Here is a 20,139-nt window from a genome sequence, read left to right on the forward strand (position 1 = left end):
GGATGATTGATACACTGATTGACCAATAGGAGAGAGACCCGAGGCCCCGCCCAATCAGGCACGCCCTCCCGGAGCGGAACATCCCGCCGCCCCCGCACGGGCTCCCAGGGGCACGTTCCAGTAAGCCGTTGCCCATTTTACTTATTCGCCCGCCTCTGAACACACTTTGTTTCAGCTCAGTGAATTCTGGAAAGGTAAATATCACGGGGGACGCCCCCCGGCTTCTACCTGGTCGTCCGATGAGATTTGAAATATGCCGTACCAGCATGTGAAAGTGGCACCGCTCATCCACCGCCGCGGCCCTGTCACGTCGCCGGCTCACAGTGCCTCCTCCTGCCCTTCCCTAGTCAGTGCCCGCATCCGGGAAACTCGACACCAGCCGTCATTTCCGGTACTGCGCACACCCCGCCGTCCAGTTTGAATTCCCGGCGGCTGCGCCTGCTGACCCCAGGGAGCGTGTGAATTATGCTCTGGGTGTCATGGAGTGGGAGAAGCGCCACTTTCGCACGTAAGGAACAGTAAGAACTGCCAATGAGTCAGGATTGGGGATGCTGAGGGAGGGCCCTTGGGGCACGATGGGCTTCAAAAGTTATTGTAACCCATCTAGGTGATTGGCACGTGGGTTGGGTGCCAGTCAGTTGGGCCATTTTGTTCTGGATGGTGGAGAACTTCTTGGGTGTTTTGGAGCTGCAGCTGCAAGAATGTGGATCAAGGCGTCACTGTATAGGACTTTCTTAACATCTCCAAAAATACTAAATAAGCAGGGTATTAAAGGAGGGGAGGCAGTAATCACAGTAACTATCACTAGTGGAAAAGCACTAAGGAAACAAATTGGATTAAAGGCTAATGGGAAACTGCACAAGGCACAAATCAAACTGCAGCTGGAATACTGGGAATAGGTTTGGCCCCTCTATCTAAGGAAATATATGTTGAAGTCCTCTGAACTGTCTAGAGAAAGTTCACTATGTTGGTCTCAGGTATGGATGGATTGTCTTATGAGGAGTGGTTGAATAGAATCAGTAAGCTTCACAGAAGCGCACATCTGAGTGTGAGAGAGGCCACATGAGTATGTGTTGTTGGGAATTTCGAGCATCATGGGAATATGATACAGAAGGGAAGAGTGTTAGATAATAAAGTGTGAAGCCGGATGAACACAGCAGGCCAAGCAGCATCTCAGGAGCACAAAAGCTGACGTTTTGGGCCTAGACCCTTCATCAGAGAGGGGAATGGGGAGAGAAGGTGAGGTGGACCGAAGATGGAGAGAAAAGAAATTAGGTGGAGAGGAGAGTATAGGTGGGGAGGTAGGGAGGCGATAGGTTAGTCCAGGGAAGACAGACAGGTCAAGGAGGTGGGATGAGGTTAGTAGGTAGGAAATGGAGGTGCGGCTTGGGGTGGGAGGAAGGGATGGGTGAGAGGAAGAACAGGTTAGGGAGGCAGAGACAGGTTGGGCTGGTTTTGGGATGCTTTGGGGGAGGAGGTGAGCTGGGCTGGTTGTGTGATGCAGTGGGGGGAGGGGATGAGCTGGGCTGGTTATGTGATGCAGTGGGGGGAGGGGATGAGCTGGGCTGGTTGTGTGATGCAGTGGGGGGAGTGGATGAACTGGGCTGGTTTTGGGATGCGGTGGGGGAAGGGGAGATTTTGAAGCTGGTGAAGTCCACATTGATGCCATTGGGCTGCAGGGTTCCCAAGCGGAATATGAGCTGCTGTTCCTGCAACCTTCGGGTGGCATCATTGTGGCACTGCAGGAAGCCCATGATGGGCATGTCATCTAAAGAACAGGAGGGGGAGTTGAAATGGTTCGCGGCTCGGAGGTACAATTGTTTGTTGCGAACCGTGCGGAGGTGTTCTGCAAAGCGGTCCCCAAGCGTCCGCTTGGTGTCCCCAATGTAGAGGAAGCCACACCGGGTACAATGGATACAGTATACCACATTGGCAGATGTGCAGGTGAACCTCTGCTTAATGTGGAAAGTCATCTTGGGGCCTGGGATAGGGGTGAGGAAGGAGGTGTGGGGGCAAGTGTAGCACTTCCTGCGGTTGCAGGGGAAGGTGCCGGGTGTGGTGGGGTTGGAGAGCAGTGTGGAGCGAACAAGGGAGTCACAGAGAGAGTGGTCTCTCCGGAAAGCAGACAAGGGTGGGGATGGAAAAATGTCTTGGGTGGTGGGGTCGGATTGTAGATGGCGGAAGTGTCGGAGGATGATGCGTTGTATCCGGAGGTTGGTGGGGTGGTGTGTGAGAATGAGGGGGATCCTCTTTGGGCGGTTGTGGCAGGGGCGTGGTGTGAGGGATATGTTGCAGGAAATGCGGGAGACGCAGTCAAGGGCGTTCTCGACCACTGTGGGGGGAATGTTGTGGTCCTTGAAGAACTTGGACATCTGGGATGTGCGGGAGTGGAATGCCTCATCGTAGCAGCAGATGCGGTGGAGGCGGAGGAATTGGGAACAGGGGATGGAATTTTTGCAGGAGGGTTGGTGGGAGGAGGTGTATTCTAGATATCTGTGGGAGTCGGTGGGCTTGAAATGGACATCAGTCAGAAGCTGGTTGCCTGAGATGGAGACTGAGAGGTCCAGGAAGGTGAGGGATGTGTTGGAGATGGCCCAGGTGAACTTGAGGTTGGGGTGGAAGGTGTTGGTGAAGTGGATGAACCGTTCGAGCTCCTCTAGGGAGCAAGAGGCGGCGCCGATACAGTCATCAGTGTAACGGAGGAAGAGGTGGGGTTTGGGGCCAGTGTAGGTGCGGAAGAGGGACTGCTCCACGTAACCTACAAAGAGGCAGGCATAGCTGGGGCCTATGCGGGTGCCCATGGCCACCCCCTTTGTCTGTAGGAAGTGGGAGGAATCGAAAGAGAAGTTGTTGAGGGTGAGGACGAGTTCAGCTAAGCGGATGAGGGTGTCAGTGGAGGGGGACTGGTCGGGCCTGCAGGACAGGAAGAAGTGGAGGTCCTTGAGGCCATCTGCATGCGGAATCAAGAGTGTTGTTTACTTTTGATTTAGTGCATAAAAGGACAACAGATTCCCTTCCATAGGGGACATTAGTGAACTGGATGGGTCCATCTGACAGATTTTATTGAGTTCAGATTTCATGATCTGCCATGGTGGGATCCAACTCCACATCCCCAAAACATTAGGCTGTGGCTCTGATTGCTAGTCAGTGACATTACCGCCTCTCCACATAGAAATTTAGCATTGTCAGATGTGCCTTTCATTTCAGGAAAACAATATCATTTTATTCAGGTTTATAGTTTGTAAGGCTGTATTCTTCAGCTTTAACTGAGCATAGAAAGGGAGATAGTAGGAACTGCAGATGCTGGATTGTAATCCCTGTGAATATGCTGTTGATGAGCTGGTGGGTCTCTTCTTAATTTGTTGCATTGAGACGCAACATTGACACATAGGAATTCCTAGATGTATGGTTCTCCACCCGTAATGCAATCGATACCCACATAGAATCGGACTCCATATGCCAACCCATTACAGATCAAAACTGGAAATGACACTACTCACTGTAACAGACCAACCAGTATAAATTCCAAGCAGAGTACAATAACATCACTTCATCGGAGGCTCCACTGATGATGTCACTTAGCATGGTAACGAATGTCTGAACACGAACAAGCCAGCTCGGCAAGCAAGTCAACAACCTCATCCACAACCTGAGCTACAGAGCTTTGCCAAAATTTTAGAAATGAGGAGAATTTATCCTCTGAGGTAGTAGAATCTGTGGAATTCCTGACTGCAGAGGGCTGTAAAGGCTGGGCTGTTAAGTATATGCTGGGCAGAGACAGACTTTTTTTAATCAATAAGGACATCAAAGGTTATGGGAAAAGGTAGAAGAATGGAGCTGAGGGTTATCAGACCAGCCATGATCTCATTGAATGGCAGAACAGACTCAATATACTGAATGGTCCACTTCTACATCTTATGATCTTAAAAAGGGGTATATGCCTGGTCATATTGTTACAAGTTGTGATTAAGTATGATTCTGCTTCTACTCTTGACTCACAGCACCTTGCAGATACTTAGTTTGAATTTCGATAACTGTCTGAAGTTTATCAAAATAGGATGAAGGGTATCGTCTTAGTCTCCACAAGACTCTGCAATGTTTCTACTGAAACTGACATGTCCAGAAGCATTGTAGCTGGCAGATGGTGAGAACAAGGTCAATTAAGTATAGCTTTTGACCAATGTGGATGCAATAGACGAAGGCCTTTTTCACTGCTGTAGATGTCTATGATATGATTCTTGCTGATTCCTTCACCACCTGCCGCAGACCCAGTCTAGCAAGAATATCCTTTAGGACTCGACTGGCTCAGTCCATAGTCTTGCTGCCAAATCACCCTTGATTACGAAACATTAAAGTTCTCCACCCTGAGTACATTCTACACACTTGCCACCTCGCTGCTTATTTTAATTTGTGTTCAGTATTGAGAGTTCTGCTAAATCACCAGAAAGTTTCTTTGCCCATGTTTGGCCTGATGCCAGAGAACATCCTGAATGCAAAGTCAATGTTGAGGACTCCCAGGCTACATTCTGCAAGACTGTGTACCATTTGGTCACAATCTCCTGTAGGCCCAACTTGCCCATGTGATAGGAAATATCCAGGGATAGTGATGATGTTGTTTGGGACCCTCTGTGTATATTATTGGTCTGTGAGTATGATTAGGTCATTCTATTGCATCACCAGTTGGTGAGACAACTTTCTCAATTTGGCTCAAGCCCCTAGATGCTAATAAGGATGCTTTTGTAAATTCAACAGGACTAAGTTTGCTGTTGGCAATTCTGGTGTCTAGGTTGATGATAGATGGTCTGTCCAGTTTCATTGCTTTCTTTAGGTGTTGTAACATTTTATTCCAACTGAGTGGCTTGCTAGAGGCCGATTAAAGATCTAATCCATTCCTGGGAGCCTGGAGTGAAATTTGAATTCAGTAAAGAATCCGGAATTAGAGGGCCTAACTGTGACCACAAATCCATTGACGGTTGTCAGGAAAAACCTGTCTGGTTCGTTAATAGTCTTTAGGAAAGGAAACTACCATCCTTGTCTGGTCTGGCCTATATGTGACTCCAGACGCACTGCATTATAGTTGACTCGTAACTCCCAGATGGGCAATAAATGCTGGCCTAGCCAGGGAAACTCACATCCTGTGAATGAATAAAAAGAAATCGTATGTGGGCAAGACCAGCTAAGGACAACAGATTCCCTTCCATAAGGGACATTAGTGAACCAGATGGGTCCATCTGACAGATTTTATTGAGTTCAGATTTCATGATCTGCCATGGTGGGATCCAACTCCACATCCCCAAAACATTAGGCTGTGGCTCTGATTGCTAGTCAGTGACATTACCACCTCTCCACATAGAAATGTAGCAGTGCCAGATGTGCCTTTCATTTCAGGAAAGCAATATCATTAGAAAAGATCCAGCAAACACAAACTGAGAGCAGCTACTTGAAGGTTAAGTCTATGTTTGGAAAGTGGGAGTTGTTTAAATGTAGCACAGTGAGAATTCAGGGCTAATATGCTCCCCAAAGAGTGATGAGCAAGGGCAACAAGTCAGGGGAACACTGGATGTCAAGGGATATCAGGAGGTGGACAAAGAAAAAGTAGAAAGCATGTGTTCAATATATTGTGTTACAAACATGGGAGACCCTTCAAAAGTATAGGCAATGTAGGGGATGCTTAAAAAAGAGAAATTAGGATGGCAAAGAGAGGCCATGAAACACCTTTGGCAAAGGAGATTAAGGAAAACCCCAAGTCATTTTAGAAGGGTATTAAGAGCACGAGGATGACCGTGGAAAGAGTGAGGCCTAGTAGAGACCGAAAGAGCAATCTACATGCAGCAAGAAGATGTGGGTGAAGGCTTAAATATTTCTCTTCTGTACTAACAAAAGACACTTTGCTGGAAATTTTGTTTGGGATAGGGTGGTTCTAGAACATGTTAACATTAATGAGGAGTAGGTATTGGTAGTCATAAAAGTACATAAATCTCCAGGGCCTGATGAGGTGTATCCCAGGCTGCTGAGATTGTGGTCCTGGCAAAGATATTGAATACTTTGCCAGCCACAGATGATCAGCCAGACGACTGGCACTTTTAAATGTTCAGTGGAGGGCAGCAGAGATAGGCCGGGTAATTACAGACCAGTTTGACGTCTGTGGTAGGGAAATTATTGGAAAAATCCTCAGGGACAGAATTAATCAAGAAAATGCAGAGATTGATCAGAGAATTACAGCCTAGATTTGTTAGAGGGAGATCCTGTCTGAACAATTGATTTTTTTCAAAAGGTGACTATATATGTTGGTGAGGGTAATGCAGTTGATGTAGTTTACATTGGACTTCAGTAAGGCCTTTGACAAGTTTGCTCCAAAAGATAAGAGCCCATCGGATCCAAGGCAAGTTGGCAAACTGGATATAAAGTTGACTTGCAAATAGGAGGCAAGGGGTTGTTTTTGTAATTAGAAACCTGTGAATAGCAGTATACGACAGGATTGGTGCTGGCACCCTTGCTGTCCCTGCACATTAGTGACTTGGTTGTGAATGTAGAAGATGTAAGTAGTAAGTTTGCTGAAAATTTTTGCTGTTGTTGCTAGTGAAGCAGATGGTCTCAGGCTAGTCTACTGTTGATCTACTGGTAAACTGGCCAGAGCAATGGCAGGTGGAATTTAATCCGGATATGTGTGAGCTGATGCATTTTGGGAGGTCTATGGGGGGGATATATACAATGAATGGTAGGTCAATAAGGAGTAGTGAGGCATAAAACGACCTTGATGTACATGTCCAAAGGTCCCATTGAGTATAGGAGTTGGGAGATCATATCGCAGCTGTACAGGACATTGGTTAGGCCACTATTGGAATACTGTGTGTGGCTCTGGTCTCCCTACTATAGGAAGGATATTGTGAAATTTGAAAGGGTTCAGAAAAGATTTACAAGGACGTTGGCAGGGTTGGAGGGTTTGAGCTGTAAGGAAAGGCTGAATAGGCTAGGTCTACTTTCCCTGCAGTGTTGGAGGCTGAGGGCTGGCCTTCAAGGTTTATAAAATCAGGAGAGGCATGGATAGGGTAAATAGACAAGGTCTTTTCCCAGGTGTTGAGGAGTCCAAAACTAGAGGGCATAGGTTTAGGTTGAGAGGGGAAAGATTTAAAAGCGATCTAAGCGGCAACGTTTTCATGCAGACAGTGGTGCTTGTATGGAATGAGCTGCCAGAGGAAGTCGTGGAGGCTGGTACAATTACAACATTTAAAAAGCATCTGGATGGGTTTATGCATGAATAGGAAGGGTTTAGAGGAATATGGGCCAAATGCTGACAAATAGAACTAGATTTATTTAGGATGTCTGGTCTGCATGGACAAGTGGAACCGAAGGGTCTTTTTCCGTGCGGTGCATCTCTACAACTCTAAGGCTCTCATAATAGTTTTGCTCGTCGTCAGCTTGCCTCAAGACAACATTCCTGCCTTTGATTTTAACTTAGAAGTTTGAGACTCAATATATCCAGTCTCTCTCACTTAATACCCACATGTAAGGAAGTCAACAATCAAAGACAAGAAACAAGAAAATTAGTTGCAAGTTTGTCTTAATGGATGTTAATGAGTTGCTTTAGGCCCAGTTTTTAAAAAAAAGGCAAATGAACTAATTCAAGCTTCCTTTTATTACTGAAAATGAACCCAATTGTGAATTTTCTTTTCATTGGATGCTTGTTAATCCACTTGTCTAAGACCTTATACAATTACAACTGTGGTAAAATCCTTATTTTTTATTGCTTAATAGAAGCTCTAGCCTTTTCAAAAACCTCCTTTCGAATCTTTGGATAAGTTGGGTGATTTTTCAGCACCTGAAAATTGGAAAGATAAAACAATCAAAACCAAAAGACATATAAGGTACAATTTTAAACCCAAGAGATTGAAGCAAGACTCAGTAGGGTTCCCAATCATTGCACTTTAGACAGGAGTCTACTCAGATGGGTAATTGGTCTCCTAGATGCTGCTGGGAACTCAAGTTGCTTATGCAGTAAGTTCTAAATGATTTTGGGGAAAGGCAGTCGTACTGTTCATGAAACATTGGAACAGCAGTGGATTATTTAGCTCCTCAAGCCTGTTCCACCATTGTATGTGATCATGGCTAACTCCACAAAATTGCATTTCCACCCCATTTCTGAATACCTTTGGTTAACAAATATTGATAAATCTAATGTCATGTGTTTGGAAGAGAATTCCAAACTTCTACCAGCCTTTGTGTACTGTCTCCAACTTCGCTCCTGAAAGAGCTGGCACTGATATTTATGTTACTAATATACTAATAATAATATGTCTCCCTAGTTCTAAACCTCCCAGCCATCAACCCAATCAGCTGCTCAATATATTGTAAATGTCGATCAATCATGCTGGAACTTTTTAATATTTGAAGAAAAATAACCTTTGCCTGTGAAATCTCTTAATCCTCAGAGTCTATGTTTTTTTTCCACTCACAGAAGTACATACAGCTACTTAGTGAATAAAGTATTTTTATTTAAAATCTCCAAATTATACAAACCTTATGACAAATGTCAATTGCATGCATGTACATTTTTGCTTTCAAGTAATTGAAAGCGAGTTTGTAACCTACACGGGGGGAAAAAAGAGAAATATAGAGTTAGGGAAATAATTGGAATTGTCAAAGATATTCGGTCATCCTCTATTAAGAATTATAGAAGCAACTGAGATAACTGAGTGGTACAGTAAATTGGTATCCCTTTCACCCTAAGTTCAATTCAATGTTTCCTTTCTTCAATTACCAGTAGGCTTCTGGCAAACATGTACTGACAACCTACTTATCTTCAGTACAAATCTGGCTGTAATTGGGTTATTGTAGCTGCTTATCACCAGAGACCAAAAGGATAGTGTGATGTGAGAAATGGGAGTTGTCACACTGGTGCTGTGAAGGGTAATTACTTGCAACATCATTGGAGCTGAGCAGAGGAGACTTTTCAAGCTTTATGGTAAGCTGTGCTGCACCTGAGTGTGCCTAATGCTGACAACTGAACAAGCATACCCAAGCAGCCATCACCACAAATCATAAAATAGAATGTTAGAAAGAAAATATGAAAAACTGAAATTGACCTGCCCACGAAGGAAACAAGTTTCACCCTTTTCTTCAGTGCTGCAATTTTCCACTCGGCTTATGAACACTGCCATCAGGTCCGAGTGGACATCAGAGACCCGTAATGTGTGGGAAACAGCTACTGATCTTTGACTGACTGGGCAAGCTTGCTAACCAATTAAGGATGGCAGGAAGTCTGTCACAAACAATTAGAGGCCTTCGAGCTTGACAAAGTTGTAGGACTGCTTTCATTATCTGTATGAATGATTTAGATGGAACATAGGCATAGTTAGTAAGTTTGCAGGAGACACCAAAATTAGTAGTATAGTCAGTGAAAAAGGTTATCTAAAAGTAAACCGAACCTTGACCAACTGAGCCAGTGGGCCAAGGAGTGGCTGTCGGAGTTTAATTCAGATAAATGCGAGGTGTTACATTTTTGGTAAGATAAACCAGGGTGCATATATGGAATGAACTGCCAGAAAAAGTAGCAGAGGCAGGTACGATTATAACATTTGGACAAGTACACAAAAAGAAAGCTTTAAAGGGATATGAGCCAAATCCGGGCAAATAGCACTCGTTTAGTTTGGTTAACCAGGTTGACATGGATGAGTTGGAACAAAGGGTTTGTTTCCATGCTGTATGACTCTAAAGAATGTGAATAGCCAAGGTCTTTTCCCCAGGACAGGGAGTCCAAATCAAAAGGGAATAGGTTTAAGGTGAGAGGGGAAAGATTTAAAAGGGACCAGAAGAGTGACATTTTCATATAAAGGGTGGTGTGCATATTGAACGAGCTACCAGAGGTGGTAGTAGAGGCAGGTACAATTACAACATTTTAGAAGAAATTTGAACAAGTACGTGGATAGGAAAGGTTTAGAGGAATTTGGGCCAATGGGATTAGTTCAGTTTAGGAGCCCTGGTGAGCATGGTGGAGTTGGGCTGAAGATCCTGTTTCTGTGTTGTATAACTCTATGACTACGATTCCATGGCAGATAAATGAACAAGAGCATACACCAAGCAGAGGTGCTATCTCTCCAACCCATTTCAAATTTAACATGATAAAAGACCATTACAGCTGTGTGTGGGCATGCATATGTGTATGAGAAACAGAGAAGATGGGGTGCCACAGGGATCAGTGCTAGGGCCTCAACTATTTACAAGCTATATAGATAGTACGGAAGAAGGTGCAGAATGAATTGTACACTGTTATGTTGGAGGTGTAAAGGTAAATAGGAAAACAATATGTAAGGAGGACAGACAGTCCCAGATGTTGGTATTCTTATTTATTCATCGATGGGATGTACATGTCATTGGCTAGATCAGCATTTATTGTCCTGAGGACAGTAACTTTGCATGGGTCTGGAGTCACACATACACTGGACCAGGTAAGGACAGCAGATTTCCTTCCCTGAAGGGCATCAGTGAACCAGACAGGATTTTACAACAACAACTGGCAGTGGTTATGTGGTCACCTGTAGTCTAGCCTTTTATTAGAGGCATTTATTTCACCGAATTCAAATTTCAGCCTTTGCCATAGCAAATTCAAAACACATGACCCAAGAGTATTAATCTGGCCTTCTGGATTACTAGTTTAGTGACATTACCACGATGCTATCGCCTCCCTCTTAGGGTCAGGAAACTCCAGCCTTTCAAAGCCTGAGACAGTCTCCAAACTTCATTCCTGCCATATTTAAGTCTCTAAGAGATACAGTTGGAAAGGTGTTTGGATTGTGAAATGGGAATAGTGTCAGTGCAGAGGTTATTTGGTTAGAAGGTCCACCTCAGCTCTCTGATAACAATCAATCCTAAATTAATTTTTGTGCCCCTCCAATCAGCATATAATGTTACTCCTCATATCTCTCCACATTCTCTAATATTCTCTATGCTGCTCCATGCTAACTCATACAGCAAACAGATACACCATCCATAGCCACTCACCCAGTATCCACAATGCATAGCTATCAGCAGCTGTATCTTTGTAATAGACATGCAGAGATAAACTTCAATTTAATACAGATATCACCCAGATACAGTTTGTACTGAAAACCCTCATTCAAAAAAAGCTATTCAAAGATTTTTTTTTAAAAAAGAAAGCAGAAATTACTGAAAAAGCTCTGCTGACCTGGTAGCATTGGTGGGAAGAAAGAGTTAACATTTCAAATCCAGTGACCCTCAGAACACAAAGATTGTAAAAACAAACACTCATTCACCTACTACATTGAAAGACAAGTGAAATAATTCCACAGAGGCTGGTGTGCATAATCAAGTCACCCATTATTTATACATAGCAAATCCTCAACACTGATCCAGCTCCGTCAGAGTGAGCGGAACCCCGCCCTGTTATTAGCACATCATCTGTGGAATGACCTGCCAGAGGAAGTGATGAATGCAGGCACAGTTACAATGTTTAAAAGATGTTTGGATAATTATATATGAACAGGAAACTTTTGGAGAGATATGGGTCAAACACAGGCAGATGGGACCAGTTTAGTTTGGGAGCATGGTTGATGTCAACTAGTTGGACGGTAGGGTCTGTTTCAATGCTGTATTACTCTAGATAAATGAGGACCTGGGGTAGACTTTATAAAACCATCTCCATTGTCTGCTGAAAAATTACACAGGCTGACAATACCCTGGATGGCAGACTCATATATTGGTATAAACTCTGCATGGTATTAGTTGTAGCATACTTCCAGGAATCCTCATCTTAATGCAAATGCAAGTATGTATGGTAACAAAGTGTGAAGCTGGATGAACACCACAGGCCAAGCAGCATCTCAGGAGCACAAAAGCTGACGTTTCGGGCCTAGACCCTTCATCAGAGAGGGGGATGGGGAGAGGGTTCTGGAATAAATAAGGAGAGAGGGGGAGGCGGACCGAAGATGGATTGGGGAGGGGATAGGTCAGTCCGGGGAGGACAGACAGGTCAAGGAGGTAAGATGAGGTTAGTAGGTGGGAAATGGAGGTGCGGCTTGAGGTGGCAGGAGGGGATAGGTGAGAGGAAGAACAGGTCATGAAGGCGGGGACGAGCTGGGCTGGTTTTGGGATGCAGTGGGGGAAGGGGAGATTTTGAAGCTTGTGAAGTCCACATTGATACCATTGGGCTGCAGGGTTCCCAAGCGGAATATGAGTTGCTGTTCCTGCAACCTTCGGGTGGCATCATTGTGGCACTGTAGGAGGCCCAGGATGGACATGCCATCTAAGAAATGGGAGGGGGAGTTAAAATGGTTCACGACTGGGTGAATCCCCCTCGTCCTCACATACCACCCTACCAACCTCCAGATACAACACATCTTCCAATACTTCTGCCATCTACAATCCAACCCCACCACCAAAGATATTTTTCCCACCCCACCCTTGTCTGCCTTCCGTAGGTTGCAGGAACAGCAACTCATATTCCGCTTGGGAACCCTGCAGCCCAATGGTATCAATGTGGATTTCACCAGCTTCAAGATCTCCCCTCCCCCCACTGCATCCCAAAACCAGCTCAGCTCGTCCTAGCCTGCCTAACCTGTTCTTCCTCTCAGCTATGCCTTCCTCCCACCTCAAGCTGCACCTCCTTTTCCTACCTACTAACCTCATAGAACAAAGAACAATACAGTGCAGAACAGGCCCTTCGGCCCTCAATGTTGTGCCGACCAGTGAACTAATCTAAGCCCCTCCCCCTACACTATCCCAACATTATAGAATAGAACATTACAGTACAGGCCCTTCAGCCCTCGATGTTGTGCCGACCTGTCATACCAATCTCAAGCCCATCTAAGCTACACTATTCCATGTACATCCATATGCTTGTCCAATGACGACTTAAATGTACCTAAAGTTGGCGAATCTACTACCGTTGCAGGCAAAGCGTTCCATTCCCTTACTACTCTCTGAGTAAAGAAACTACCTCTGACATCTGTCCTATATCTTTCACCCCTCAATTTAAAGCTATGCCCCCTCGTGCTTGCCGTCACCATCCTAGGAAAAAGGCTCTCCCCATCCACCCTATCTAACCCTCTGATTAATCAATTAAGTCACCTCTCAACTTTCTTCTCTCTAATGAAAACAGCCTCAAGTCCCTCAGCCTTTCCTCATAAGACCTTCCCTCCATACCAGGCAACATCATAGTAAATCTCCTCTGCACCCTTTCCAAAGCTTCCACATCCTTATAATGCAGTGACCAGAACTGTACACAATACTCCAAGTGCGGCCGCACCAGAGTTTTGTACAGCTTCACCATAACCTCTTGGTTCCGGAACTCGATCCCTCTATTAATAAAAGCTAAAACACTGTATGCCTTCTTAACAGCCCTGTCAACCTGGGTGGCAACTTTCAAGGATCTGTGTACATGGACATCGAGATCTCTCTGCTCATCTACACTGCAAAGAATCTTACCATTAGCCCTGTACTTTGCCTTCTGGTTACTCCTACCAAAGTGCATCACCTCACACGTCTGCATTAAACTCCATTTGCCACCTCTCAGCCCAGCTCTGCAGCGTATCTATGTCTCTCTGCAATCTACAGCATCCTTCGTCACTATCCATATGCTTATCCAAGGACTGTTTAAATGCCCCTAATGTGGCTGAGTTAACTACATTGGCAGGCAGGGCGTTCCATGCCCTTACCACTCTCCGAGTAAAGAACCTGGCTCTGACATCTGTCTTAAATCTATCACCCCTCAATTTGTAGCTATGCCCCCTTGTACAAGCTGAAGTCATCATCCTCGGAAAAAGACTCTCACTGTCCACCCTATCATCCTCTGATCATCGTACGTCTGTTAAATCCCCTCTTAGCCTGCTGCTCTCCAATGAGAACAGACCCAAGTCCCTCAGCCTTTCTTCATAAGGCTGCGCTCCAGGCCAGGCAACATCCTGGTAAATCTCCTCTGCACCTTTTCCAATGCTTCCACATCCTTCCTGTAATGGGGCAACCAGAACTGTACGCAATATTCCAAGTGAGGCCGCACTAATGTTTTGTACAGTTGCAGCATGACATCACGGCTCCGGAACTCAATCCCTCTACCAATAAAACCTAACACACCGTAAGCCTTCTTAACAGCACTATCAACCTGGGTGGCAACTTTCAGGGATCTATGTACATGGACGCCAAGATCTCTCTGCACATCACACTACCAAGAATCTTTCCATTGACCTGGTATTCTGCCTTCCTATTATTCCTCCCAAAGTAAATCACCTCACATTTATCAGTATTAAACTCCATTTGCCATCTTTCGGCCCAATTTTGCAGTTTATCCAAGTCTCCCTGCAACATTCTTCCACAATGTCCACCATTCCACTGACTATAGTGTCATCTGCAAACTTACTAACCCATCCACCAATGCTTGCGTCCAAGTCATCCCGCCCCCTTGACCTGTTCGTCCTCCCCGGACTGACCTATTCTCCCCCCCCCACCTCCCCACCCATACTCTCCTCCCCACCTATCTTCTCTTCTATCCATCTTCAGTCTGCCTCCCCCTCTCTCCCTATTTATTTCAGAATCCTCTCCCCATCCCCCTTTTCTGATGAAGGGTCTAAGCCCGAAATGTCAGCTTTTGTGCTCCTGAGATGCTGCTTGGCCTGCTGTGTTCATCCAGCTCCACACTTTGTTATCTCGGATTCTCCAGCATCTGCAGTTCCCATTATCTCTGGTCATTTTGATTGGTTCTGATTTGGATGTTGCTAAGCAATTTAACTATTCCAAACCAGTTGTGGGTGGATTTTCCACAGTGTGCATTCCCTTGGGTACGGGCCTATGAATTCTCATGTTCAATTCAGGCCTAGTGGGACTCTTGCTGTCTTGAGCCCACATACCAGCAGCAGCTACAATGGCTGGCCAGCCCAGATCCTGAAGAAAATTTTAACTGTTTGGCCGAGGTTTGGCTTTGTTTTGGGGTTTTTGCTGTGGGCTGACCTAGAGTCTCTCTATTCAGGATATGTCCTGAGTGAGGCTGTGCAATTATCTTCACTCAAGTGGTGTTCCCCAAGCTCAGTTGGCCTGGCGAGGGCGTCTGCTTCCATCGGAATACCCTGCAACTCATATGCTCCACTTACCACATTTTGCAATGATAAAGCCAGTTGTACTGCCTGTTTGATGTCTGGTTGGGCTTCAGCTAATAAGCACTTTTGCATGGTTACATCATTAATCCCATGTACCAAGGCATCTCTCAGCACCTTTTAAGGGTTAAACCAAAGTCACATGGCTCTGCCATTTCTTTACCTAATCAAAAATCTTGATACAAATTCCCCCAATTCTCAAATTGCCAAGTAAACCTGATGGCATTTCAGAACTAGAAGAGGCTTGGGGTCATTTTATTCATTAACTAAATTCATCAACTCTTGAAAGGTTTTAGTCTGTCATGCCTCAGGGAAAGTTTGGCTCCTAATAACCGGAAAATATCCAGGTCTACAAGCTGCCAGGAGAATTACTCGTTGCTTTTCCTCTGTCCCAATGTCATTTACCTGGAAAAAAATACACATTCTTTCCACATACAGGTAATAGGCTCTGTAAGCCCAGACTTCACTGATAGGATCAAACAAGTCAAGATTCTCAAGTAACGGGAATGCTTACCCCAACTCAAATATGACTGTTGCAAGCTAATTTCTTCAGGACGCTTACTTTTCTCTCCTTGCCACTGAAACAACTCGACAGAGGCTGGTATTTCATCACTAAGTCACCTTTTATTTACATGTGGAGTGAACAGACCTCTGACATTCCTGTTTATATCTGTCAGCCTGGGCTCCCTGATTGGACCAGTTTAACAGCCCCAATCAGGGAACTCATATTCTGCAAGATCCACCTGGATGACCTTGTTACTATCACTATGATAAGATTTTATTAAATTCTTTGAACTGCCATCTAATGAGATAAGTGTTTCTGAACCTTCCTAAAGTCAGCTAAGCATCCATAATAACCCTAGTTATCACAGCTAATACTTGAAAATGTAGGCAATGGATTATACTGAAACTGAAAAACAGCCTTTTTTCCTGAGGTGTTTTCCATTTTAAAACAGGTTATAAGGGTATATGGTCAGAGTGAGGAAGACATTAAACATTATTAAGGCAGAAATAGATACATTCTTGTTAGGTAAGGGAATCAAAAGCTATTTGGAGAATGTGGAATTTGAAACTTAAGCCGATCAACCATGATTTTAATGAATGGGGCAGCAGGCTCCAGGGCCTGAATGGACAGTATTTGTATTACTTTTGTCTGGCCTGTATTGGATCTGGAATCAAACTGTGTGAGTTCTGTGGCTCATTGGGTCTCTGTTGCTGCAGCTTGGTGGGTGTTTGGAAGTTTCTGAGTGGGTTGTTGTCAGTAAATACTTCAAACACTGCAGCAACCAGAATGTCTCTAAACCTCTGAGAAATAGCCCACTTCAAATCTTGCAATTTGAGTGTCACACTGGAGTTACACTAACATAAGCAATGACCACTCTCATTTTGTCTGTGAACCTATGACAGACCTGCTCAGAGGCCAAGGAAACTGGTGTTGGTTTCCAGTGTGAGAAGGTATTGGAAATGCAGATAGCCAAGGACAGGTGATGAGGTAAGCTCCTGCTCCAAGTTTCAAAAGGGATCATCACATGCTGGGGTCCAACTCTCTGTGATGCTTGATGAAGTGTTGGGCCTTGTACCTCCTTTCTCAACCTTTCCCTGCAGCATCCTCTTAACGCCCCATCAGACTGTAGAATGGGAAAGCCAACTGTGGCTAGCTTTGCACCAAGCTCCAGTAGTAACTAGCCACATTGAAGGACACATGCATTTGCATCTCCATCTTCGACTACGCAGATTTTCATTCAGGCTTCAGGCCTTTCTTAGTAACAAAGCGCCCCGGTGTCATTTTGTTTAGAAAAGTTGGCACTTCTCCAGTTTGACTTTCAAGTTAAACTGCAACAAGTGGGCTAGGATGAAGTCTAGACTTGTAATGCTGTCTTCAAATGTCGAGTTGAAGATGGGTATGTCATCCAGATACACAATGAGGGACTGCAAATTAAAGTCACCAAAAGCTTTAGCCATCGCGTACATGTAGGTGACAGCACATTACATAATCCAAATGGCATCCTTGTGTATTCATGAAGTTCCCAATCACTTTTCAACTGCCTCTGCCATGACTTGATGCTCATTCTGTGGAAATCCTGCCAACTACACCAAACATGTGACATGAGGTTTGCATGCACAGATGGTTTAAATATCAAGCATCAGGGATTCTTTATCCACTAGCATCAGGCCCATACAAACATGATGGGAAATTAAGGATAATCAAGAATGATATACACTATATACATGGGAAAACAGTGTTTTTTTGGTGGGGGGGCTGAGGAATTGTTTTGTCTGTCTGCCCTCCCATCAGTCCTCTTTCCACCCAAGACAACATTTCATTTCCAGCTAGAGTCCATTTGACTGCTCCATCGCCAACTCCTGGTGCAAGTCCAGCAGAACTATTCAGCTGCCTTCCAAATTATGATTCTGTTGAAGACTTCTCAAGTGAAATTTATCTGCTGCGTTGGGTTAGTCAATGACTACATGTATCTATATATTCTTTTCCTGTTAAAGTTAGAAAACACTCAAATGATCAGAATAGATTTTCATTACCTCTCTGGAAAAACAGACAATATTTATTGTTTGTACAGCACAGTGCAAAAACTTTACAAAACAAAATTAAATCTTGTAGATGGCTGTACAAAGCAAAATGTTCCACTACCTTGTTTAGTACCCTCCTTCGCTGTTGCCACCTGCTGCTGGAGGTTCCGTTACACTAATCAATCCGTTTTGTTTTTACATAACTACTGATTCTATCTTGAATACCTGCTGATAATAATCCACAGTAAAGACACCGCATCCAGCCGCATTCTGAGGCAGAGAAGGGCTTAACAGGTTAAATGCTGACAAGTTGTTTTCCTTTGTGGGAGAGTGTAAGACCAGAGGCTATAATCACAAAGCAAGGGTTTGCCCAAATGACACAGAGATGAAGAGAAATTTCATCACTCAAAGCTAGTCAGTATGTGGTATTCATTACTGTAGAGGGCTGTTGCGGTTGGCCCATTAAATATATTCAAAGCTGAGATAGACAGATGTTTAATCATTGAGGGAAAAAGGGGTTATGGGATAATGTAGGAAAGTGGAGCTGAAGATCATCAGATCAGCCATGATCTCACTGAATTATGCAGCAGAATTTTTGGGCCAAATGGCCGCCTGCTCCTTTGTCTTATGGTCTGTGAGGATTGGTAACTTTTTCTGAATTCTTTACAGAAGAGTAGTAGACTACGTCATTGAATATATTCAAGGCAGAGTTATCGTGAATTTTGATTGCTCATGGAATCAACAATAATGTATGGCAGGTAAGAAAGTGGAGTTGAGATTACAATATGGCAGAGCAGGCCCAAGTGGCCAAATGACCCATTCCTGTCCTTATTTGTGACATTTTTATATTCTTAGATGAATCTTGAGCCTGTTCCACAAAGAGTATGACAGCAGACTTACTTGTTGCGCTGTGAATTTCCTGCAGCTTGAACTGACTGTAGTGCCAACAAGCCAAAAACAATCAAGATAAGCGGTCTGCAAACTTAAAATTCCAATTTCATGCATCAAATTTCATGGTTTAAATATCCGCAATGCACCCAGACCTGTTTTATCATGATATTATCGATGCCTGCTGTCTCACATATTTAAAGTTGCCATTAGCAAAATCAACTTACCAATAGCAGGGTTTGCCTCATTGCTGCATTTCCAGGCCAATTTGTAGTTTGTAACTGCATCCATGTAAGACTGCTCCTTCTCCATGATAAACCCCAGGTATTCATATGCCTTACAACAAGACTGGACAGATAAAAAATAAAATGAGGGAATTTTGTTGACAGCAGTATTTAAAGGAAGTAAAGAATTTTATTCCAAGTGTGTATTGGTTACAGATTATTACACATTGTATTGTGATGCCTAAGGCATAATGTGGGAGAGGCTGGATGAGCAAGAGGCTCTTTCTTTATCTTCTTTCAGATGTTTATAAATAAAAATAAGCAAGATACGTTGAAAATAATGAATTAGATTAATTTTAAATCCAGATCATTCGTGGTCAAGTCAAATTCAAATTGACAAAGCAAACCACATTTGCGCTAGGAATCTTAATTGCTAATAATTGATTGACAAGGCATATTTCTTGATTACAATAATATGGTAAATGAATGTTTTGTTTTGTGCATTATGTTGTATACAGGATGTGCAGGAGGCAATGAATAAGGACAGATAATATAGGAAGCACAGAGAGGGCACTGCTCGGAGCTGTCTTCATGTTCACTTTTGTAAAAGTAGAAAGACTTAGAGAAGTTGTCACAAACTGTCAAAACATGGAGAGATGGTGTTGCAGCTAACATTACTGAACGAGGAATGCAGAGGCCCAGGGAACATGGGTTCAGATTCATGGCAGATGGTGGAATTTAATTAATAAAGTCTGGAGTATAAAACAGTTTTACATGTAAGAAATGTCTTTGGTTTGTTTGTTGGACAGAGTCAAATTCCAATGTTTGTTTGCTCCTTTTTATGTTACTGTACAGAACTGAACTGCTTTAGTGACTGTAGCTATATAAACATTTTTATGGCTAAAATACAATTTTGAAATCAAAAAAAGTCAGTCTCAGTGGTGGTGAACATGAAACCACTATTATCAAATGTTGTGAAAACCATTATTAATGTATTTTAGGGAAGGAAATCCATTATCCTCATGTGGTCTGGCTTCCTTGGGTACATTCTTACCAGGGTTACCCAGTTAACACAGACACTTAACTGCCCTGTGAAATAATGAAGCAAAGCATTCCATTCAAAGACAGTTAGAGATAGGCAAAAACTAGAAAAAAATTCGCTCGCTCATGATTGCTTCAGTGAGAGTCTTAAAACTTCACCTTAAGGGAAATGAGCTCTTGAATAATTGTGCCACCTTCCAGCAGTATACGAAGATGCAGAACTTCTTGAAGCTGCACATAACGGTACTGTTGCATGTCACTATTATTTGTGTTATTGGGTGTAAGCACAGTCACCTGACCTAACTGTAAGTAACATTTGTCGCACTGTCCCAGTCATGGTCTTGTAAAATAAGCAGCACTTC

The 20,139-nt window shown here is 43.9% G+C and overlaps 2 protein-coding genes and 1 long non-coding RNA gene across 4 annotated transcripts in view; 1 reads left to right on the plus strand and 2 right to left on the minus strand.

Moving 5' to 3' along the window:
- The window catches only part of LOC125463522 (guanylate kinase-like), a 44,116-nt gene extending 43,740 nt beyond the window's left edge, over window positions 1–376 (minus strand). Inside the window, exon 1 of one of the 2 annotated variants that reach the window (XM_048554885.2) lies at window positions 263–376. Coding sequence is in view for 1 of the 2 variants with exons in the window: in XM_048554857.2 (XP_048410814.1) it covers window positions 229–268 (40 nt within the window). In the remaining variant the exon portion in view is untranslated. Of the gene's footprint in view, window positions 1–228 lie in introns of both variants that reach the window. The other variant, XM_048554857.2, reaches the window with a different exon arrangement.
- Window positions 76–19,520, plus strand: LOC132206346 (uncharacterized). Its single transcript, XR_009442982.1, has 3 exons — window positions 76–194; window positions 18,294–18,382; window positions 19,255–19,520. It is a non-coding gene; the product is annotated as an uncharacterized LOC132206346 (long non-coding RNA).
- LOC125462908 (tetratricopeptide repeat protein 21B-like) overlaps window positions 7,704–20,139 on the minus strand; it is a 122,402-nt gene continuing 109,966 nt past the window's right edge. Inside the window, exons 26-28 of the mRNA XM_059640004.1 lie at window positions 18,740–18,860; window positions 8,518–8,585; window positions 7,704–7,819 (exon numbers count right to left, since the gene is read on the minus strand). Of these exons, the coding sequence (XP_059495987.1) occupies window positions 7,742–7,819; window positions 8,518–8,585; window positions 18,740–18,860 (267 nt within the window). The 3' untranslated portion in view covers window positions 7,704–7,741. The remainder of the gene's footprint in view (window positions 7,820–8,517; window positions 8,586–18,739; window positions 18,861–20,139) is intronic.

The sequence above is a fragment of the Stegostoma tigrinum genome, chromosome 2 (assembly GCF_030684315.1).
Source record: "Stegostoma tigrinum isolate sSteTig4 chromosome 2, sSteTig4.hap1, whole genome shotgun sequence".
In the NCBI taxonomy this organism is placed as follows: domain Eukaryota; kingdom Metazoa; phylum Chordata; class Chondrichthyes; order Orectolobiformes; family Stegostomatidae; genus Stegostoma; species Stegostoma tigrinum.